Genomic DNA, 24,903 nt, shown 5'->3' on the forward strand with positions numbered 1-24,903 from the left:
TTCTGCCTTCATAGAACAAAACAGTTCGGAAAAATCTGAGCAGTTATTTGTCTCTCTCTCATTTAACCGTAAAGGTCGAGCAGTTTGTAAAGTGACAGTAGCAAAGTGGATAACCAGTTGCATGTCATTTATTGATGAGAAAAATGGTTTGAAGTTGTGTAGTCTTCCAAAAGCCCATTCAACAAGATCCATAGCTGCGTCAGTGGCCTTTTCATCTAGAATTCCTATTGATGACATTTGTGCTGCAGCTACCTGGTCTAAGTCTCATACCTTTGTGACCTATTATATGTTGGACATGGTCTCCAGGAGCAGGACATCCTTTGGGTCATCTTTGCTCCTTTATATCCTTCCTTGGGGCCACCCAAGAAATCATGTAGCTGGGCACTCTGACCCATCAGTGAAACAGAATGAGAAGGACAGCATCAGATTTATTAGTTTTGTTCTTACTATAACTTGGTATCTGTGTTGTCCTTTTCTTATTCTGCTTCACCTTCCTGCCCAGCCATTCCCCTCCATAAATGTTGGTTCTAGAGGATCTTGGAAAGGCCTTTGTTGGAACCTACATTCCAGGTTGAGCCCTTGGTTCTTTTTTCTTTCTGTAATGGGCAGCAAACTTGATCTGAGGAGGTTGAGCTAAGGGCAGAGGATTATGGGTAAGGGAGGAGCTCGAGCCTGGAAGCTAAAGTTTGTAGAAGGCAACCGAGTTGAATCTTAAGGATCGGATCTGTAACCCATCAGTGAAGCAGAATGAGAAAAGGACAACACGGATACAAAGTTAAAGTCAGTACATAACTAATAATTTCCTTTCCTGTGGGGTCATCTTCTATATTTGCCCTGGATACTGGATCCCAGTCCAGACCTCCTGTTTCATCCAACAGGGATGACTCATCGGGACATAACAGGCCTCAAACTGACCACAGGGTTTCTCCAGCTCCACTGATGGCTAGATAGCCCATGCTTTCCTCCCCAGTCTGAAATATGTTATTGTTTTCTTAAAAGGCTTCTACTAGAAAAAATTACAAAAGTAAATGGAAGAGATTTTTATTCTGGGCCCTTAAGAGAGAGTTTGACCCTTGTTTCTGCCCCTATACCAGCTGTACTTGAATTTTTAGCTTCAATTTTCTGTGAGGGGGCTGTTTTCTCTACTGTTAAGGTGCAGTTGGCCACCATTTTAAACTTCCATTCTGGTGAAAATAATTCTTCCTTGGCTTCCTCTAGGTTAGGATATTCTTTCTGAAGGGCACTTTCTTGCTTAGGCCCCGAGTAAAGGACCCTACAAGGTCTGACCCAAGGACCATTTGAAGCCTCAGCTAAGACAGGCCTAAAGTTTTTGACCTGGAAAATTATTTTCAAGTTGCTGTTACTTCAGCTAGATGAGTATTCAAGCATCAAACACTTTCCTCCCAGCCTCCTTACTTGTTTTTTCATAAGGATAGAGTTTCCTTATGTACCAACCCACCTTTTTTTGTTCAAGATAGCATCTGAGTCTAATGTTAACCAGATCATTAACCTCCCAGTTTTCTTTCCAAATTCCTCCAATAAGGGAGAATACATGCTTCATCTTTTGGATGTGCACAGATTTGATTCTAGCTCTGTTGGACCAAATATTTCAGGAAAGCTGACCAATTGTTTGTATCCTTTTCACCAAACAGATTGGGCATGACAATTTCTAAAGTAACATTTGCCAAATGGTTAACTTACTGCATATCCTTTGTCTAGAGCCAAAGAGGGTTGTCTTTGCCTAAGCCCCCCTAGAGCATATTCCACAAGGTCTGTAGCCGTCTCTCCATCTTTTTTGTCAAAAACATTAGTAGATGACATTTGGCTGCTGCCGCTTGTTACAGTGCTCATACCTTTATTGCTTCCTACAAATTGGATTTGGTTTTATAGGAACAGAGCTGCCTTTGGCTCCACAGTACTCCGAAATATCCTACTATGAGGACAACCCAAGGATCATCTAGCTAGGTACTCTGTCCAATTAATGAAAATGGCAATGTCAGATAAAAAACATATGTACTCACCATAACTATACATCTGTGTTGTCCATTTTCATTCTTCCTCAACTTCCTGATCTCCTAACCCCCTTCCCTTTACTCCTGGAGAAACCTAAGGGATAATACTTTAGGAACTATTGTTTCTTGTTTGAGCTGCAGTTCTTTCTTGATCATTTCTGCCTTTTGAATTCCTAGCAGTATCAACCATGGATTATTGGGGGCAGCAAACTGGATCTGAGGTATGTTGGGTTAGTGAGGCATTGTGGATAAAGGGATGATTTCAAGAGTTGAATTTGGGAGTCTGGAAAACGCAGCCAAGTTGAATCTGAGACCCATCAGTTGAGGAAGGATGAAAATGGACAACATAACATGTATCATTATGGTGAGTACATAATTTTTTTTATTATTATTTATTTATTTGTTTATTTATTTTTAATCACAGGAAGTCTTAAATAGGCAGCTAGGCATTGAAGATGATGACTTGCCCAGTGGAACAGTTTCGGTAAATGGACATCAGCTAAAGCCACATGGCCAAGAACCACTAAAACAGGAGGACCGAAGGTTGAAACAAATGGGTGTATCTATGTAAGTAGTGAATATATAGAAAGATGTTTGTAGTCATCAGCTGTACTATAGTATTCAGAAGAAAAAGCAAAAGATGTTGATAGTTCCACAGTTAGTTGCTTATTTGATTTAAGTATCCCTCTTCAATTTGTTAATTTAAGCACAGGTTGACTTGATTGTATATGCTGTTACCCTGCATGCAAGCACACATCTCTGCAAGGACCATGCTCCTCTGTTTGGTCCATGAGCAGAGGCAGGCTTAGATACTTCCATTCACGTGGTTTATACTTGTTTAAGAAGTGCATGCAAAGTGTGGTATTTGCAATGAAAGTGTTGCAGAACTTGCATTTCCTATTGTTAACTCACAGTGGTTTAATGAGTAGCAGTGTTGCCTCACAACAAGAGGTTTCCCAGTTTGATTCTATGCTCGGATGCCTTCTGGTTGGAATGTATATGCTCTCTGTGTTTTCATGAGTGTTTTTCAAGTACCCTTGTTTCTTCCCACCTCCCAAAGACATTCATTAAAAAGATTGGCAAATGTTAAGTTGTCAGTAGGTATATGTAGTGCGTGTGTATATGTCTATTTCTTAGTGTGTCTATCTATATCTGTGATGCTTAAGAGAGAGCAGACAACCTACTTCCATTCACCACTTGCCTAGTAAACACAGTGGATGGCAGAGGCTACTCACAGTGTCACTATAGAACTTGGTTGTGACTCTCCAGCATGGATGAATGGATGGACTGTTGTGTTTTTCCTATTAGTAAATTAATTAAGAAGGTTGTATATGTTGTTTTTGTGGCTGTGTATACCATTTTTAATATCACTGTTGATTGCTTAGGAATTGAGTGCATGTGCTTTTTTATGCATTTCTTTTGCTAAATTGGTTTGGAAGAGAGAGTACTTATGAAGTTAATTTCGTACAGTGGCATAATCAAATTGAATTGTCACTGTTACTTTTATTCTGCTTTATTTTCCTCGTTAGTTCATTTGTTGCTCTTGCATCTACTGGATGGCTCTGTTATTTACTGTCTGTTAAAACTCTTGTCTGTGTATTGCACATACTTGACTTCTTTGCTGATTAGTGCTAGGTCCTTTGCACTGTAATGTATATTTAGTTTTACTGTCATCATAAAGGCATTGTCTGCCTCAGTGGTGTACATCTGAGATTCCTGCTGTTAAAGAGCAGCCAAAGGACTTATATTTATCCTCCTGTTCACAGACTTCATTGTTGACAGCTGTGGGGATTGAGTGTTACCTGTGTCCCAGCAGTGGTACTTTTCACACTGTATTTATTCAGAGGCATTCTTGCAGATAATAGTTATTTTCAGGAGCACTCTGCCACCATGTTCTTCACACTGTTAAATAGCCACTGATATATATGTGTGGATTATCTTTAATGTCATTACACATGCAGTGCATTTTTTCTGGTTTTATGTATGATGTACAGCTTTTATAATTCCTTACCTTTTTTCTCTATCATTTGTGTTTTGTTGTTTTGGTATGCTTTGGTTATATTGGTTGGTTTGTGATCTGATGTTGTCTTTTCCATCCATTCTTATACGTATACGTCTTCAAATCCCGGTCGGGTCCGACGTTGACCATTTTCATGATTTGGATTTGGTGTTCAGCCCCCCCCCACACACACACACACACACACACACACAGACACATAATTCACCGATGTAGACCCAACTGCTTCAAATCTCATTTGCCGTCACAAGCTTTGGGACATATCTGTTGGTGCAACATTAGTAGATAACTGAAATATATTTATAAACCTTTGTACAGTTTATTTGTTACTTTTATCCTTTTCTGTTGATTCTTTCCTTGCCCTTTGCTTTAGGCATCGGGTGATGTTCATCAGGTTACACTGCTGCAGTCATCACACTTGGGTTATCCTGCTGTCAGGCGGTCCCGCAGTCGGCCAGAGTTTCAAAGTCTTGGTCCGGCGTCGGTTGCGGTCGCTTCTTCCCTGACGTCAGTGCGCCAGGGGTATATAATATGCATCCGACGCCATTTTCTTCAGTCTTTCTTGCCGCGCGGTGCCCAAAGCAGAAACAGTTCGCAAGTGCCCTTCGGCCGACTCCTGAGATTTTCGAAATCGAATTTCAGATCCAAAGTCTTCAATAAAGCTACCCTGTTGGGGAAACCTTTTTCTTGTCGCAGACCAATGTCAGAAAAAGTTAATAATTGTATTTCTTGTCGGAAGTAAATACCTCATAAGGACTTCCACTCTTACTGTATTCCATGCCTAGGCCCGGATCACAACGTCACTAGTTGTCGGTTTTGTGCTAGATTCAACAAACCCACTATAAAAAAACAAAAATACACCGAGGTACCACACAATAGCTTCTTTAATAACACAAAAAATAAATAAGAACGGTGGTGAGCGCTTTCGCAAAACTAATTGCTTCATCAGACAAAAAAAAAAACCCACTCCATTGCTTATATACAGATGGAACCATTGACTCAATCACTGATGTCATAGGTCAATTAAGGCATTAAAGCTATATAAAACTTATAATTGTAGAAAAGGCTACATATAGAGAAAACTGCATATAAAAGACACATATAAGATACTGCAAGTAAATGCATATAAAAACTGCATACCAAAACTATTGGTAAAAGACCTAAGTAATGTGCATAGATATAAACTCCATTTTATGATTAGATCCAGATTTTTAGCCTTTTATTTGTATCTATGTTTTTTCACAGCTACAGTATTTATGGAGTTTATATCTATGCACATTTCTTAGATTTTTTATATGCAGTTTTCTCTATATGTAGCCTTTTCTACATTTATAAGTTTTATATAGCTTTAATGCCTTAATTGACCTATGACATCAGTGATTGAGTCAATGGTTCCATCTGTATATAAGCAATGGAGTGTTTTATTTTTTTGTCTGATGAAGCAATTAGTTTTGCGAAAGCGCTCACCACCGTTCTTATTTATTTTTTGTGTTATTAAAGACGCTATTGTGTGGTACCTCGGTGTATTTTTGGATGTCCTTCAAGAATGCAACTGCAGTCATAACATGTGGGTTGTCCTGCCTCAGGCAGCCCTCGGTCGGCCGGATTCCAAAGTCTGGGTCCGACGTCGGTTGATGTCGCATTTCTCTCCAACGTCAGAGTGGCTGGAGTACATAACCATCAGCCGACGCCATTTTCTTAAGTCTTTCTTGCCGCGCGGTGCCCGAAGCAGAAGCAGTTCGCAAGTGCCGGTCGGTCAGCTCCTGTATTCTTCGATACCGAAGTCATCAAAAAAGCTAAGTACCCCGTTGGGGACCTTTTCTTGCCTCAGCCGATGTCAGAAATTACTGAAAAAGTTAACAATTGTCTTTCTTGTGGTAAACAAATACCTCATAAGGATTTCCACTCTTACTGTCTTCCTTGCCTGGGCCCAGACCATGACGTCTCGGCCTGTGTAGCCTGTGCTCGCTTCAACAAGTGCACTCTCAGGCGCCGGGCGGAGTTCGCTGAAGATTTTTTCGCCGATAAATTTGCTTACACCATGCCGTCGGATCTTCCGACATCGCAAACTCCCAAAAAGCGAAAAGACCGGGACCGACATCCTCGGCCCGCGTCTACCACAGACTCCACGCCAAAACCTAGCGCGAGTGCTCCGGTTCCCTCTGAGACGGTCTCTCCACCGCTCCGAACCGAAGACATCGCATTACCGACGACTCCGATTCCAGGCATCACTCCGACGCCAGTTATCGATTTTCCTCCGGATGCCGAAACCGAGGAAATGCCTGAGACCATTGCTGTAGACAAGGTCACTCCTGCACGTGGAGCTGCCAGGCCTCCTATGGCCATGTCTATTAAGGCCTACACTAGGGCTAAGGCAGCCAGCAAAACAAAGCATATTACTTCTAAATCCTTACCTCAGCCTACTCCAGAGACACAAATTATGTCCATGGCTGCTGATTTAATTTCCATGATTAGAGGTTCACAGGCCCATCCTGAGAGAGGATCCCAGCCTCCTTCTGATAAAAGGCCCCGGGTTGAACCCTCTGACCCTATTCCTTCAGATGAAGATTCTGAGGGCTCTGTCCACTCTGATAGCCAGGAAGAGCTCTTCCAGACCTATGAGGACTCTGATGCAGAAGATTCCATCCCCTCAGCCTCCCCTCCTGAGGATATTTCTTTTGGGGAAGTTCTGCACACCATGAGGGAACATTTCAAGTGGCAAGGTCAGGAATATTCTGATTCTAGGAAATGCCTTAGGACTTTCCTTAAGAAGCCCCAGCACAGGCCCTTAGCTATTCCTTCTGTACTTGATGTTCTGGATGATTTATATTCTGACTCTAGTGCTACCCCTGATTCTCTTCCTCCTGCTCCAGCCAAGCCAGACAGGTATTACAGGGTCCCAGAAACTCATTCCCATTTATTCAGGGCCCATACTGCTGATTTGGAAACTATTTCACAGGGGCCTAAAGGAGTTTTAGCCTCCACCTCTAAAAATCCATTGCCCTCCAACAGGGAAGCTAGGTCATTAGAGAGATGGGGCAAAAAGGTTTACACATCCACTACCTTATCTAAGAGAGCTTTAAATTGTCTTTTTCATATGTTACAATATCAGGATTACCTGTTAGAAGATTTACAAAAAACATTAGCCACTCCTGATCCTTTAGACAGGAAGACTTTGCAGGAAGCTGTACATAACACTCAGCAAGTAAGCAATCACTTCCTGCAGTGTGGATATGATGCACTGGAAGCTTCATGTAGGGCAGCTATGACAGGGGCAGTCATTCGTAGACATGCTTGGTTAAAAGATCAACCTCTACCAGATCATGTAAAAGCAAAACTTCTGGATGCACCTTTGGAAAAGAACAAGCTTTTTGGTGCGAATGCTAAGGATGTGTTAAAGACCATAGAAGAAAAAGCAAAATCAGTTCAGATGGTGAAAGATTTCCTCCAGGTTCAACCCCCCAGATTCAGTAGGAATTGGCCTTCTAAAAACTGGTCCTTTCCTAATCCAGAAAAGTTTCAAAGGGGTAAGAACAGACGTGGCCGAGGAAGAGGCCAATACAGAGGCCCTTACAGGGGACGACAATGGCAGCCAGGAAACCAAAGAAGTGACGCAGGGGTTTCACCTGCCCCACAACCACAATCTCAATGACTTTCCTCTATTACCGCCTACCAGGGAACAAATAGAAGCTCCCTTGGGCGGGAAATTATCTCTGTTTACAGAAAATTGGCACAGACTGACAAAGGACAAATAGATTTTGGACATTATAGACCGAGGGTACAGGTTTCATTTTCATACCTTACCAAGAAAACAAGGCATGCCAAACCTACCACAAAACCAGAGGGCAGAGGCTATCAAGCAAATCACTCTGCTTACTCGGATGAAAGCAATAGAAAGAGTACCACAACAAGAACAAGACCAGGGGTTTTACTCAAGACTGTTCCTTGTTCCAAGAGAAGAATCTCAATGGAGACCAATACTGGACTTGTCCGCATTAAACACCTTTCTCATAGTACCAAAGTTCAAAATGCTGACTCTACAGCAACTCCTTCCCATGCTGGGCAAGGGGTCTTGGCTGATTACTCTGGACCTCAAGGAGGCATACCTGCATGTCCCTATCAGACACAGCTGCAGAAGATACCTCAGATTTCTTGCAGGGCCAGAGCATTATCAATTCTCAGCATTGCCATTTGGCTTATCTACTGCCCAGAGTATTCACAAAATGCCTGGCTTCAGTAATTGCTCATTGCAGGCTCCAGGGATACAAATTTACCCGCACCTGGACGACTGCCTCATACAAGCGGACGACAAATTGATGTTGACAAAAACCTGGATTATGTCATACGATTACTTCAAGCTCTGGGATACACAGTCAACTTCCAAAAGTCAAGACTGCAGCCATCCCAGCAAATAATCTTCTTAGGAGCCAAACTAGACACAGCCTCTCAGATGGCTTACCTGACAGAAGACAAGCAAGAGAAGTTAACTCATTACTTCAAAGGTTTAGCAAAACTCACCCAGATGACTGCAAGGAGATTCCTACAGGCCCTGGGTTACATGGCATCCTGCATTCTCCTGGTTCCATTAGCAAGACTACACATGAGAAAGCTTCAGTGGTACCTAAAAAGCATTTGGTCTCAACACAGCAACAACTTGAGACAATCATACCGCTCATTCCATGCCTACAAAAGGAATTCCTATGGTGGGCCTCGTGAGCCAGGCAAACACAGGTATGTCATTCAAAACCACAGATAACACAGACCATGACCACAGACGCCTCAGACCTTGGATGGGGGACGCACATGGAAGGCAGGTGTATACAAGGACAATGGTCTCCAAAGGAAACACATCTGCATATAAACCAAAAGGAAATGCTGGCAGTAATGCATGCCATCGAGGCCTTTCAACACCAGCTCCAGCAAGGCCATTTACTGATACGGACAGACAACACCACTGTGATGTGGTACATAAACAAGCAAGGGGGCACCCACTCTTACCCCCCTTTGCAGACTGACTATGCATCTTTGGGAGAAATCACTGAGCCTAAACATCCAGTTACAATCCCAGTTTGTTCCAGGAAAAGACAATGTGTTGGCGGACAGCCTAAGCAGGAATTTCACAGATCCACACGAGTGGAGGTTACATCCGAAGGCCTTCACACAACTCACTTCGACATGGGGCAAGCCAGAAGTGGACCTATTTGCCTCTCACCTCAACCATCTTCTACCAAAATTCTGCACAAGGACATACCATCCAAAAGCTTGGAAAATAGATGCCCTCTCATTCAACTGGAACTCCTAACAATCTATGCATTCCCACCTCTGCCACTGATGACCTCAGTATTACTAAAGATCAAAGCAGAGAGACCCAAGGGAATCATAATAGCTCCGGACTGGCCAAGACAACACTGGTACCCACTACTACGGAGCATATGTCACACCAGGAGGTGGGCCATTCCCCAATGGCCTCTACTTTTGACTCAACACAATTTCGAAACAGTGCATCCAAATCTTCAGACACTGCAGCTAACAGCCTGGGAGATCCCATAAATAACTTCAACCTATCTCTCTCCAAGGAAGTTCAGCGGATACTAACAGAGGCTCGAAGACCATCCACCAGAAAGGTTTACTTAGCAAAGTGGAAAAGATTCAGCAATTGGAATACCAGCAAGGGACATGATGCATCATTGTTGAACATCCCACTCATCTTGGAATATTTGGCAGATATGTTAAAGAACGGCCTCTCATATTCTTCCATAAAGATACATGCATCTGCTATTTCAGCTAAATACAACACTGATCCTCCTGTTTTTTCACACCCTTTACTAAGGCAATTCCTCAGGGGAATCAAGAACATTAAGCCACCAAGAAAGGCCCCAGTGCCAGCCTGGGACCTCAGTTTTGTCCTAGAAAAACTGACTCTACCTCCATTCGAGCCAGCAGCTTCAGTTGACTTGCAATTTCTCTCATGGAAGACAGCTTTCCTGTTGGCAATTACTTCAGCAAGAAGGGTTTCGGAGCTACAGGCCCTAATGGCAATACCACCCTTCATTATTTTTCACAGAGACAGGGTTTCATTAAGGACCAACCCTACTTTTATGCCAAAGGTGGTATCTAGGGTTTCTTTAAATCAAGCCATTCATCTGCCTGCTTTCTTCCCCAATCCTGAGAATAAGGGGGAAAGACTGTTGCATACCTTGGACATTCACAGACAACTTCGATACTACCTGGACAGAACCAAGGACAGTAGGAATTCTAAACAACTTTTTGTAGCTTACGCCCCTGCAGTCCAAGGAAAAGCAATTTCAAAACAGACTATTTCAAAATGGATTGGGCATTGCATCAGATTCTGTTATTCCTTTCATGGAAAGACTGTTCCAGCCAATGTCAGACCACATTCCACCAGAGCTACAGCCACCTCTACAGCATTCTTAAGAGGGGTGCCTACTAAGGACATTGTAGAAGCTGCTACATGGAGCTCCGTGCATACATTCTCCAAACACTACAATCTCCCTCTATACTCCAGATCCAGAGCAGGCTTTGCTTCGGCAGTCCTGCAGGGTTTGATTGCCACACCATCTTTTTCCTAGAGCATTCCTCCTCCCCAGCTAAGCTATGGTATTCTACCCACATGTTATGACTGCAGTTGCATTCTTGAAGGACATAGTACAGTTTTGTACCTACCATAAATGTAGATGTCCGATAGACATGCAACTGCAGTCGGATTTTCCTCCTCCATACCCCTCTATGCCTAGGGTCCTCTCCTATCCCTGTTACTCTTAGCTGGGGATATCTGTTATGGTGTATTTGTTTTATTGCTCATTTATTTGTTTGGAATCCTGTTTTTGTCTTCCAATTTGATTACAGCCTTCCTTGGAGGGCACCTGGCATCTGGGGCAAGAAACACTGAAGAAAATGGCGTCGGCTGATGCTTATGTACTCCAGCCGCTCTGACGTCGGAGAGAAATGCGACATCAGCCGACGTCGGACCCAGACTTTGGAATCCGGCCGACCGAGGGCTGCCTGAGGCAGGACAGCCCACATGTTATGACTGCAGTTGCATGTCTATCGGACATCTACATTTATGGTAGGTACAAAACTGTACTTTATATATAGTTCTGGTTTTGTGCACCTGGGTTTTACCTGAAGATGTTTCTCTCTTTATACACTATAAAAAGACGTTTTGATTTTGCTTTACACTACTTTGGCCGAAGGTTCAATTACACCATGCCGTCGGATCAGCCGATGACCTCAATACCAAAAAAACGCAAAGACAAGGATAAAGACAGGCATCTGAGGTCCAAAAACGACGGCGAAGCCTCTTCTAAGCCAGTCGCCGGTTCTCAGTGAGGTGCTTTCGCAGCCCCTGACACCCACTACCTCAGAGCCACAGGCCGCTTCCGACTCCCACGTGGAGACATCTAGGCCTCTGGAAACTCAAGGTATTGGGCCTACAGAAACTAATCCCTCAGATGGGTCCGGAGCTGCTGAGCAGGCATCGGCTTCTGAGGGTGTTTTCAGACCTTCACAACTTACCACTAAAACAACAGCCAAAACAAAGGTACCATTAAAGACAAAGAAACAAGTACATCATTCTCCTGGACAGTCCTCCATGCCTAAGAAACAGATGCTTAAAATGGCCGAAGACCTCATTACTCTAATCAGGGGTTCCCATCCCCCTCCTGAGAAAAGGCCTAGGCAGGATACATGCTATGACTCCTCTGATCAAGTTTCCATTTCCTCTGATTCCTCTTTAGACCAGGGATACTCTCTACCCCCCATGAGGACTCTGATGCTGAGGAATCTATCCCTTCAGCCTCTCCTCTTTTGGGGAAACTTTACATACCATGAGGGAGCATTTCCATTGGGAAAGTCAGGATTACTCAGAATCCAAGAAAAGGCTCAGGGATTTCCTCTTATTGCCTCAGCACAGGCCCCTGGCTATTCCGCCTTTGCTAGATATTGTGGATGATGTGTTCTCTGAATCCAGCTTAGCTTATCTCCTGACTCTTTGCCCCCTGCTCCAGCCAAGCCAGATAGGTATTATAGAGTCCCTGACTCTCACAAGTTTCTTTACAAAAACCCTTCTGCTGATCCAGAAACTATTTCCCAGGGTCCAAAAGGGGTTAAGGCTTCCATTGCAAAAAATCCAGTACCCCCTGACAGAGATTCCAGAGCTTTGGATAGATGGGGGAAGAAAGTGTACACGTCTGCAACTTTAGCAGTAAGAGCTTTAAATTGCCAGTTTCACATGCTTAAGTACCAACAGTATTTAAGGGCTCAGTTAAAACAGAAGATGCTTGCAAGCTCAGAAGCTCCTGATTGTAAAGAAATGCAGGATTTATTGCATGCAGTTGAACAGGTGGGAAAACATACTTTGCAATGTGGTTTTGATTCTTTAGAGGCCTCTTGTAGAGCAGCTGTTACAGGTTATGTTATTCAAAGACATACTTGGTTAAAAGAACAGAGTTTACCTGTTCATGTTAAGGCAAAATTATTGGATGCTCCTTTACAGCATGATACCTTGTTTGGTGTTAAGGCAGAAGAGGTATTAAAGAAAATGGAGGATAAAGCTAAATCTATGCAAACAGTCAAGGATTTCTTACAGGTACAGCCACCTCGGTTTTGCAGAAATTGGCCAACAAAGAATTGGTCCTTTCCAGTGTCAGACAAGCCACAGAGAGGCAGATACAGACGGCCAAGAGGCAGATCTCAACCCCAAGGCTCAAACAGACAACGACAGTGGGGCACCTCAACCCCAAAAGGAGGTGAGAACAAGTCTCAACCTTACAGGAAATGGCCACAATGACTTTCCTCTGCGTACGCCAAGCACGTCCCTTTTGGAAGCCCCCTTAGGGGGGAAAACTAGCACTTTTTTCTCAAAATTGGCAAACAATCACCCAAGACAAATGGGTCCTGAATATTGTGTTTCAAGGTTACAGATTCCACTTTCATACTTTACCAAAGCTAAAAGGAATGCCAGATCTGCCACAAAATCAATGGGCAGAGGCACAAAAACAAATTTCAGCCCTCATGGACTTGAGAGCTATACAAAATGTACAACAGGAACAAGGACAAGGATTTTACTCAAGACTCTTCCTGGTCCCCAGAAAGGACAAAGCCTGGAGGCCCATACTGGACCTTTCAATTCTGAATACTTACCTGGATATTCCGAAATTCAAAATGTTGACATTACAGCAGCTTCTACCCATGCTGAGCAAGAAGACTTGGCTTGTTACTCTGGACTTCAAAGAGGCATACCTGCATGTCCCTATCGGACAAAATTGCAGAAGATACCTCAGATTCAAAGCTGGTACAATGCACTACCAATTCTCTCTGCACTGCCCTTTGGCTTATCTACTGCCCCCAGGGTCTTCACAAAGTGCCTGGCACCAGTAATTGCATTTTGCAGACAAAAAGGAATTCAGATATATCCATACCTGGACGACTGCCTCATTCAAGCAGAGACAAAGGACATTCTTCTACAGCATCTGGCGTTTGTGAAAACGTTGCTAATTTCTCTAGGGTACACAGTAAACGAAAAGAAGTCAAAACTAGTGCCCTCACAACAGATTACATTCCTGGTTGCCAGCTTAAATACAATGGCCCAGGTGGCTTACCTCACACCAGACAAACAAGTTCAACTAACTTAATATTTTCAATTACTGGCAAAAAAGTCCTATCTCCCTGCAAGAAAAATTCTGCAGGCCCTGGGATTCATGGCATCCTGCATACTGCTAATACCATATGCCAGACTGCAGATGAGGAAATTACAATGGTACCTAAAAAGTGTTTGGACTCAGCACTCACAGCTTAGAAGCAGTAATTCCAATGATTCCCTGCCTACAACAGGAGTTTCGATGGTGGGCACAGGCATGTCACCTAAACAAGGGTCAGCCCAACCCACAGCCAGGCAAACTCTAACAACAGATACTTCGGATTATGCCTGGGGAGCACACATGGCAGGAAAATGCATTCAGGGCAGGTGGGCCACAGACCAGATGCATCTTCACATCAATCAAAAAGAGATGTTGGCTGTTCAAAATGCCCTAACCGCTTTCAAGGACCTTCTACATCCAGGACAACTATTACTAAAGACGGACAACACCACAGTAATGTGGTACATAAACAAGCAAGGGGGCACTCATTCTTATCCACTATGCAGGCAAGCCATGATCTTGTGGAACACAGCTCTAACGTACCAAGTCCGCCTGCAAACACAATTCCTGCCAGGAATGAAAAATACTCTGGCAGACGACCTAAGCAGAAATATCATGGACCCTCACGAATGGAAATTGAATCCACAAATCTTCAGCATGATAACACAAAAATGGGGATGCCCAGACATGGATCTTTTTGCCTCCCCACTGAATTGCCAACTACAACAATTCTGCACAAGGACTCATCACAAACAAGTATGGAAAGTGGATGCTCTTCTGTTCAGCTGGAAAAACCTAAAAGTCTATACCTTCCCACCACTGCCTCTCCTTTCAAAGGTACTCCTAAAAGCCAGACAAGAAAAACCACAGATGATCCTGATTGCTCCAGACTGGCCACGCCAGCACTGGTACCCTATCTTAAGGAACTTGGCTCAGGGCCCACCATGGATTTTGCCCCAAATTCCACACCTTTTGACTCAACAAAACAATCAGATCCTGCACGGTCAGCTCAAAACCCTAAACCTGGCTGCATGTCAGATATTTTAGTCAAACAGGCAACACCTCTCTCTACAGCTGTTATGGATGTCATTTTGGAGGCCAGGAGGCCTAGCACCAGGAAAGCTTACTCAGAAAAATGGAATAGATTCTGCGCCTGAAACCAGGCTCACAGCCTTGACCCTCTTGTTTCAAACATTCCTCAGATTTTACAATACTTAACTCAGATGCTGGACAGAGGCCTATCCTTTTCATCAATTAAGATCCACGCCTCTGCCATTTCTGCACATTACAACACGGATCCTCCTTTATTCTCTCATCCCTTGCTAAAGCAGTACCTCAGAGGGCCTACAAACTTAAGACCACCCCGGAGAGCACCAACACTAACTTGGGACCTCAATTTTGTTTTGGAAAAACTGACCCTACCACCTTTTGAGCCAGCCAATACAGCCAATCTAAAATTTTTATCATGGAAAACAGCTCTGCTCCTGGCAGTAACTTCAGCAGAAAGAGTCTCGGAGCTACAGGCATTAATAGCAGTGGAACCTTTTATAATTTTTCATCTGGACAGGGTATCTTTAAGGACAAACCCTACCTTCATGCCAAAGGTGGTATCTCGTGTGGCTCTTAACCAAACCATCCATTTGCCAACTTTTTATCCAAGCCCCCAAAATAAAGGGGAGAAACCTCTGCATTCTGTGGATATACACAAACAGTTACACTTCTACTTGGACAAAACAAAAGCTTTCAGGAAAACTGAACAACTGTTTGTAGCATATGCTGCAGAATCACAAGGCAAGGCTATCTCAAAGCAGACTATATCCAAATGGATAGGACACTGTATTCGGTACTGCTACACACAGCATGGAAAATCAGTCCCTAATAACATTAGGCCTCATTCCACCAGGGCAACAGCCACTTCAACAGCCTTTCTCAGAGGCGTACCTAACAAGGAAATTTTGGAGGCTGCAACTTGGAGTTCAGTGCGCACCTTCACCAAGCATTACCACCTGCCTCTTTACTCTAAATCCAGAGCAGGATTTGCCACTGCAGTTCTGCAGGGCCTGATAGCCAGTCCTAATTCTTTATAGACCAGCCACCCAACCTTAGCTTTGGGATTCAACCCAAGTGTGATGACTGCAGCAGTGTAACACGATGAACATAGTACAGTTTTGTACCTACCATAAATGTAGATGTTCGAGTGTTCACACTGCTGCAGTCCAGGTTACCCTCCCTCCATCCCCTCTGAACTAGCTGGACTTATCTCTACCTTTCTATCCTATACAACCTTTGGGGTGTATTTGCTGGTAACTGAAGGTATTGTTTTTATTTTATATGTATATTTTTGGTTAGCAATATGTATTGCCTACCTACTTAGGGGCACCTGACATCTGGGGCAAGAAAAACTGAAGAAAATGGCGTTGGATGCATATTATATACCCATGGCGCACTGACGTTAGGGAAGAAGCGACAGCAACTGACGCCGGACCAAGACTTTGGAACTCTGGCCGACTGCGGGACCGCCTGACGGCAGGATAACCCAAGTGTAATGACTGCAGCAGTGTGAACACTCGAATATCTACATTTATGGTAGGTACAAAACTGTACTTTTCCTTTCTTCTAAAATAAAAAAGTAATAATGTTTCATAGTTACTGTAGTTTAATTCTGTTTGCAGAGAAGTGTTTTTATCCTTCTTTAGGTCTCTTGTTATCCTTTTCCATTCAGGATGGACAAACCGTCATTTATTATTTATTTATTTTATTTATTTCATTTTGATTACCGGGGGGTCCACTAGGCATCGGTAGCCCGTTTTCAGTGGAGGCCTGGGGAGAAAAGCTCCAAAACAAGGAATTTCAGCAATTCAAATATTACGTTTACTAAAATGAAATCAGTTAACATGGAAAGTTAATGGGTAGTCTGAATAACTAAAAAAAAAACAGGTAGTTACAACAGAAAGAAATAACACAATTTCAATTTTTAGTTTGGTACGAAAGGCATCACATGAGTAATACATGTTTTACTATGTTGTTCACAAAGTGTAATATGTTGTTCACTAAGTGTAGTACTTTAGAAAGGAATAAGAAGCAGAGTAGGAGGAGGTTAGTCTGGGGTGAATGGAGTAGAAAGCTTAGGGTTTATAGGCAGAAGAGTGCAGTTGCAAATTCTGTTTTGAAAAAGATAGGAATGAAGCTGGTTTTTGAAGTTATTTAGATTGGTACATTTCCTAAGTGACAAAGGCAGGGCATTCCATTTTTTAGCAAGGGTAAAGGATAAGAGAAGCTGGCCAGCAGGGCGCTGGGGTTTATTAACAGTGATTAGGTTTTGTTGAGAAGATCTAAGTGGTCTAGGGGGGGTATAGGGGAGTAGAATGTAAGAAAGAGCAGGGCAGTTAGAGAGGGTTTTGAAACAGCTTGAAGGCTGTGGTGAGTTGGAGGAGGTTAAGTTGATTGGGAAGTTCATGCCAGTTAAGGGAGTGAAGGGAGGAGCAGTGATTTGAAGAAGATTTGGCGTTAGTTGCAAATCTAGCGACTTTGTTATAGCATAACTCTAGTTTGGTGGTAAGAGAGGATGAGAGATTAGAGAGCAGGGGGGCACCGTATAGGAGGGTTGGAAGGAGGAAGGTGGAAGCCTTCTAGAATGAGGAGAGAGGAAGTGATTGTTTCTATACAGTAGACCAGTTTTATATGTGTTTTTTTGATGTTTAGTAGGATGTGGGAATTAAATTTTAGTTGATCGTCGATTGTGACACCAAGAAGTTTGGTGGAGGGTATGATCTCGATGGAGGAGTTGTTGAGGCTGGAAATTTGAAATGAGGTTTTTGTCAAGGGAGGAGGATTTAGTTGGAGAGAAAAGGAGTATTTTAGTTTTGTTGGCGTTTAGGGAGGGGTGATTTTGTTTTCAGTGGTAGAGAAGGCGCTTTGAGTTAGAGCTTGGAGGTCTGTTAGGTTGGGGGCAGAGCATATCAAAGTAGAGTCGTCAGCATATTGTACAATTTTTGTGTTAGGGATGGCTTTGTAGAAATCATTTATGAAGATATTGAATAGTAGTGGGCCAAGTATGGAACCCTGAGGAACTCCTGTAGGGGTCGGAAGAAAAGTAGAGGTGGCTTGACCCCATTTTACAGCTTGGGATCTGTTAGAAAGGTAGCTGGAGAACCAGGAAAGGGATTCAGGGCAAATGTTGAGGTTAGATAGGTAATTTAGAAGGTGGGTGTGAGAGATGGTATCAAAAGCTTTAGATAAGTCTAGTAGGACACTGGATACTAAATTACCGGAGTCACGGGCAGAGTTGACTGAGTGTAGAAAGGAGAGGAGGGCAGTATTTGTGCTATGACCTGGGCGGAAACCGTGTTGGGTAGGAGAGAGAAGGTGGTGCTTAGTAAGGAATGGCAGGAGTTGTAGGTTGATCCATTTTTCTAGAATTTTTGATATAGGGGAGAGAATGGCTATAGGGCGGAAATTTGAGACAGAACAGTTTTTGCCACCTTTGTGGAGGGGTAGGATGTAAGCGCTACGCCATAGTAAGGGAACATAGGATTCAAGTAATGATCTATTAATTAGGATGCTGATAGGAAGAGCAATAGAGTTGGAAGCAATTTTTAGGAAGGCAGATGGGATGTTATCGGGGGCATTGAAGCAAGGTTTTAGTTTATGAAGGAGTTTCTTTATTTGGTCGGTAGATACTGGTTGCAGTTTGAAAGAGGGGGGGTAAGAACAGTTTAATGAAGACTGAGTAGTGGCAGGGGAGAGGTGATTGTTGGGAAATGTTTTAGTTAGCTAAGCAATGGTAGAGGTGAAGAAGGAATTAAATAGAGAAGCAATTTCGGGGTCGGTTTTGCTGGTGTCTGGACAGGGGTTATTTTTAGTACCTGGTCTGAGGAGTGAATTGATGGAATTCCAGAATTGTTTTGGGTTTCTAGCATGGTTTTCTTGAAGTTGGATGTAGTAAGACTTCTTGTCTTTAATGATTTGTTTTTTGGTTAGGTTTCTTAACTGCTTATATTTAAGGAGTATTTCAGGTTGTTTGTGTTTATGGTAAGTTTTCCAGGTTTTGTCTCTTTGGAGCATTAACTTTTTTGTATTTTTGGTGAGCCAAGGGGATGTTTTAGCTTTAACTCTTGTAAGTCCAGTTGGGGCTTGGGGGTTAAGGACAGCTAAGAATGTTGAATTAAAGTAGTGGACGGCTTCAAATAGTGGTAATAGTTTGAGGTTTCCAGTTGGAGAGTTTAAGTGAGTCAGAGAAGGAAGTAGGGTTAAAGTTAGAGAGGTTCCGAGTATGAGTGTAGTGGTGGGAGTGGGGAGGGGAGGAGGTAGCTCGTATAGCATAGGCAGGGAGGTGGTCTCCTAAGGGGTCTGAAGAAGTGTCAGATTTTATAACTTTATTTGGATAAGATACGAGAATCCAATCAAGTATGGAGCCAGGAGGATTTGCTTTGTTTGGTCTGGTTATGGAGTTAATGAGTTGGGAGAAATTAAGTAGGTTAATGGTTATTGAGGGATTTCGGTTAGAGATTTTGCCCCAATTGATATTTACATCACCCAAAATGAAGGTTTCTAGATTAATATTAGAAGAAGTCCAGGAGAGGATATCTTCTAGAGTATTAGTATTGTTGCCTGGAGGGATGTAGAGACAGATGATGCAGATACTTTTATGGCTGTTCATATTTAGAAGGCCGATAACCAGTTCAGTGTTATTAAATGATGGAATAGGGTTTGGGTAGGGAGTAATGGACAAGAGGTTGGAGTAGATTAGAGCAACACCACCACCTCTTTTATTAGGTCGATCGGACCGTAGAGAATGGAATCCTGGGGGTAGGAACTCAGAGTCATTAATATGAGGTTTTAGCCAGGTTTCAGTTATAGCTGCTATATCAGGGGAGTTATGGTTGAGCCAGGCATGGAAGAGGGATAGTTTATTTTTTATGCTTTGGGCATTGATGGTGAGGAACTTGAGTTGTTTGTTGGAGGATGTCTTATATTTGTTGGGGGAATTTTTTGGATGGAATGTAGGACCTGGGTTGGGGTGAATATCTCCTGCTAAGTGAATGATAGTCGCATGGGGGAGGTGCTTATTAGTTTTATATTTTGATGGAAGGGGCAGGTAGATGTGTGGTTTATCTTTAAGGTTTACATTCGCAGTTGGGAAATGTTTAATTTTCATGAAGAGTATTTGGTAGTAAGGAATTAATGAGGCGGATATGTTGCGATAATGAGAGATAGGGTTATGTTGCTGAGTAGGAGGAGGGAGTAGGTTTAAGAGTCATGGTTTAAGAAGTGTGTGCTCTATGCCCACAAATTACCCAATTCTGATGCACATGATAAATGTCTGTGCCCCTCATGTTTAGATACCTGTTGCTGCATTTGAGAAGCCTTTGTACAACAGGCTCGTGTGGAGCACCAAAATAAACTAATTTTGAAGGGGATTCTTCCAACACCTGCAGGTTAAAGTGCTTCTTCAGCTTCTGCGAAATTTTCTTCTTCTCCTTCTTTAAAGAAACCTGCTGAAGGAATCTAAGGAGAAAACCAAAGAGAGAGAAAAGGATAAAGAAAAAAAGAAAAAAAAGAAAAAATCATATCTTCAAATGTCCTGTTCAGCTCTGGTTTCCAAAATTGCAAAACCTTCAGAACCAATGCTTTTCATAAATCCAGTACTCCTTAGATCCAACACACCACAGAGATTTTCACTGGAGCCAGTTTATCCTAAGTTACGTTCAATTGTAACTACAGGAAAAGCTGTACTGTCATTCTAGGCCCTCCTCTACTGCTTCATCCGTTTGGTCAGCCAGATCTACCAGGAGCCTTACTGAAGTAGGTGTGGACAAGATGATGAAGAGATTTCTTAAGACCTCGAATCCAGCTGGGGGTCCTTCTGGCTCCGGCTGGATCTGGGGAAATGGTTTATTCACCCATTTAATTGTGCTTCTTCTCTGATCCACCTTTTAGGATCGGAGCCCTTAGATCCAACTTTTACCAGAGGCATGTCTGCGTCGAAGCCTGGGTTTTGTTCTTCCTTAATGCTGATGAGTTCTTTGCTTCGGTTGTAAAGAAGGGCAAATGCTCCAGAAAGTGTCTTTGACCCATTATTTTCACTTTACAGCTCTGCCTTTCTCTCACCACAACCCCCGGGGTGTTCACTAAATGTATGAAAGTAGATGTTAAGTTGTCAATCTCGCCTTCATTCTTGCTGGATGGGTTCAGAGCCAAACCTCAGCTCCGACTCGACCGAATACTACAGCTAGAGAGCTATTTTTACCGGCTCGAGGCTATCCTATGTCCCATAATGCTAGGCGAAATATACCCAGATCTCGTTTGCCGCTTCAGCTATGAGGTTGCGTTTTCACCGGCTCCAGGTCGTATATTTTTATTAATAACTTTTGAGATAGTTTTTTAGTCAGTCTTTTTTCCTCTTTTGTCCCTTTAGTATTAGTGAAGTTAGTGACTAGTCTTTCCTCCCTTTTTTATTTGCTAATCTCCCTTTTTCTCCACCCTTAAGGTGGTTGGGCCTCTGACCCTCCCCTTAGTAGTACAGATTTCCCTTGGTTGTTCTGTGTGTGTGTGTGTGGAATTCTGTCCCTCTGTTTAGCGGTAGTTCCCCCCTTTTTTTCTGCTTATAGTAATTGTAAATTAGTGTATTGTGTATTTTTTTTTTTTACAATAGTATGTCTAAGGATACTAAGGTATCGGGTTTCAAGAAGTGTGACTCGTGCTGTTAGAAGATGTCTCTGACAGACAGTCACACTTCTTGTGTGTATTGTTTGGGCCCTCTGCACCTGCAGGACTCTTGTTCCATCTGCCATGCTTTTAGCCCTAGAGTCCTGCAGGAGCGCAGAAACAAACTCATTCTTAGAGGCTTGTTAAAGCCTGAAGGTTCCCCGGCTAAGACCATGACTGGGAAACCTTCAAAGCCCGCCAAATCGTCGGCTCCATGTTCGGAGCCGGAGCCGAGCGGTGCTCTTGCTGCCTCGTCAGTTCCGGCCGGAACCGAGGCATCTAGACCTCAGTCGGCTCCAACTTCAGTGTCGGAGCCGTCCCCAAGCAGAAAGCGCTCCGGGTCCCCGTTTCTCGAGTCTGTTAGATCGGCTCCGAAGTCTCCACTATTGTCGGAGCGGGGCCATAGATCTCATTCCTCTAGGTCTTCCAGGCTTTCGGACCATGACCTCGAGAGGGTAGTCAGCTGGCTTTTAAAGTCGCAGGCACTGTTCCAGTTGCTACATAGCCCGTCTCAACAGACAGGGGCTACCCCTACACCCGCTCAAGTTCCTCCTCTGACTACTCTGCTGAGTTCGGAGCTGGAGGTCGTCGAGGTGAGTGCTGTGGGGGTGTCGGAACCGATCCCCCTGTTGTCGGTTCCTTTGTCGGCTCCGATCCCGTCCTTGGCTCCGTCCTTGGAGGGATCCAGGCGCCGAGACTCCCTCGTCTGCTCCGAGGGGTGAGTGGCATCGGACCATTGTCCGACCCCGCTGTCCCTCTCGGAGCCTCGGCGCAGGTGAGTTCGGCCCCGACATTGGCCTTGGAGCTGTCCCTCTCGGTGCTGGGGGGAGCTCTCATCTCCTCGGAGTTGGGTCCTTCTTCCCTGCCTGACAGGGGCGCCTTTGAGGTGATGAGCGTGCTGGCTCCAGTACCGGCACCACGGTCGGCCTCCTCGGCCCCTCCCTCTACAGTGCCTGCTTCGGCCCCTGCCTACCCTCCAGACCCCAGGCGAGGAGAACCAATGCTCCAGGCTGTCCCATTGGGCCTTTCTTCCTCTTCCGGGGCCTCCCCTGACCCTGCGGGGAAGCCCCCTCGGAAGAGGACATGTAAGAGGAAACATGTTGACTCTCCTGAGTCAGTGACATCTGACACCGACCTGGATGATTCGGAAGGGTCCCCAAGGTCCCCCTCTGAGGATGTCTCCTTTTCTGACATCTTAGAGATCCTCAAACAGAGGGGGAACTGGTCTGCCCTTAACCCATCCGAGGACGAGTCGGTGTACCTGGATGCCTTCGGTTCTCGCCCTTCCACCTCCTGGGTGTCCCCGCCTTTCAACCCACTTATGGAGGTGGTGGCTCGGAAGGCGTGGACGGCTCCGGATACTATGGAACCAACTCCCCGGAGGCCCACTAAATTTATTACTGCTCCCACAGATAAGCAGTTTCTCTCCAAGGGTGTCCCCGTGGATGCCATGGTGGTGGCGGCAGCCACTAAGAAGGAGTTGGCTGACCCTTCAGTACCTGTCCATCCTCCTAATAAGGAATCTAGGACTATGGATAGGTACGGCAAGCGGATGTTTTCCTCAGCGACCTTTGCTATGCGGTCGCTGAATTATTTATGCCATTTCACCCGACTTCAGAGGGACCTTCTCAAGGAACTGGGTGAAACATTGCAGGACTTAGCAGCTGTGGGGTCTCAGGAAAAGATCAACTCCCAGCTAAGCTAGGGACCCTGAACTCTATCGTTAACTCTTCCATGCGGCTCATCTCTTATGCAGCCGATGGAGCAAGTAGAGCCGCAGGTACGGGTGTTGCTCTAAGGAGACACGCCTGGATGCGGCTCTGCAATTTTGCTGACCCCTTCAAGGCGTCATTCACTAACACCCCCTTTGATGGTTCTGCTCTTTTTGGACCTCAAGTGAAGGATACCTTAACCAGGTGCGAGCAAGAAGGCAAGACACTCTCTGCCGTGGGAGTCCGTTTTTCCGCCCATTCTAGACCGTATCCTAAGGGTCAAAAGGGCGGGAAAATGTGGTTCCGCAAACCTCAGGGAGTTCTGCCAGACGCACGTGGTTGAGCTTCCCTCCAGAGGCAGAGGGAGGGAACAACAACAGACGCCGCCCTAGGGGCAGGGGGGGGGTCCGCAGAATCAGGGTAGCAGAGAATCTTTCTCTGACAAACCCTTTCAGCACCCCTGAGGAGCTGCCTGACTGTCCACCTTCGGATGCAGTCGGGGGAAGACTTTCGCTGTACCCAAAAGCCTGGTGCTCTCTTACGCAGGACAGATGGGTACGGTCGATAATATCTGAGGGCTACAAAATCCCCTTTATCCACACCCCACATCAATCAAAGCTGCTTTTAAAAAGAGCCATCCAACCAGTTCCGGCAGACCAACAAGGATCCGGAATCTACTCCAAATACATTTTGGTACCAAAAAAGACAGGGGACTGGAGACCTATTTTGGATCTCAGCAGACTGAACAAATCGGTTCAAAGAACAAAATTCCGGATGGTCACTCTACAGTCCATTCTTCCCTTTTTGGGTTAGGACAATTGGATGTGCTCTATAGACCTTCAGGATGCATACTACCATATCAAAATGAACAGGCGCTGCAGGAGGTTTCTCCGCTTCCGGCTGGGAGCCAGTCACTACCAATTCAGAGCCCTGCCCTTTGGCCTCACCACAGCCCCCAGGGTGTTTATCAAATGCATGGCAGTGGTTGCGGCTCACTTGAGACATCGAGGATTCCAGGTGTTTCCATATTTGGACGACTGGCTCCTTACTGCCACCACCAGGCACCAGCTACTTCAAGCCAGGGAGTACGCTGCACAAACCTGCAAAGCGCTAGTCATCTCTATAAATTTCGAAAAATCTGCCTTGTCGCCTTGTCAGCATATTACCTTCATAGGCGCCGTTTTAAACATGGTAGAGTTGTCAGCAAAACTACCTACGCAAAGAGTATACGACATTCTCAGTCATGTTCAAGTCCTGCTACAGGAGGACAGGGTCCAAGCCAGGCTTGTACTGAAAACGCTTGGTCTGATGGCTGCAACAATCACCTTGCTCCCCCTAGCTCGTTTTCATATGCGGATACTACAGTGAATGCTTTTTTCCCAATGGTCCTTTCAGCAGCTTCCCATGTCACACAATATTCTCATCACTCAGTCTTGCAAACGACACCTATCTTGGTGGATGGGCTTACCTCGGGTGCTTCAAGGCAGACCAGTTGTTCTCCCCCCTCCGGTTGCCACCGTGACAACGGACGCCTCCCTGATCGGGTGGGGGGGGGGGCATTTTCAGGGCAGGACAGTCCAGGGCACATGGCAACCCTTCGAGTACCACTTGCACATCAATGTCCTGGAGATGAGAGCGGTGCTATTGGCGTTGCAGGCTCTCCAGAACTCTCTTCCCACTGGGACGATTGCAATAGAGACAGACAATATGTCTGTAGTATGGTACATCAACAAACAGGGCGGAACCAGGTCCTACCCTCTTTGTCGAGAAGTGCTCAGACTCTGGCAATGGGCGAT

General features: G+C 44.6%; 1 protein-coding gene across 3 annotated transcripts in view; it reads left to right on the forward strand.

Annotated features, from left to right (window-relative positions):
• Positions 1 to 24,903, forward strand: part of RC3H2 (ring finger and CCCH-type domains 2) — a 2,406,224-nt gene that overhangs the window by 2,266,051 nt on the left and 115,270 nt on the right. For all 3 annotated transcript variants that reach the window (XM_044058310.1, XM_044058308.1, XM_044058309.1), the window contains one exon: positions 2,437 to 2,579. In XM_044058310.1, the coding sequence (XP_043914245.1) occupies positions 2,437 to 2,579 (143 nt within the window). The remainder of the gene's footprint in view (positions 1 to 2,436; positions 2,580 to 24,903) is intronic.

This window comes from Protopterus annectens, chromosome 16.part0, assembly GCF_019279795.1.
Source record: "Protopterus annectens isolate FY-2018-M chromosome 16.part0, PAN1.0, whole genome shotgun sequence".
In the NCBI taxonomy this organism is placed as follows: Eukaryota; Metazoa; Chordata; order Ceratodontiformes; family Protopteridae; genus Protopterus; species Protopterus annectens.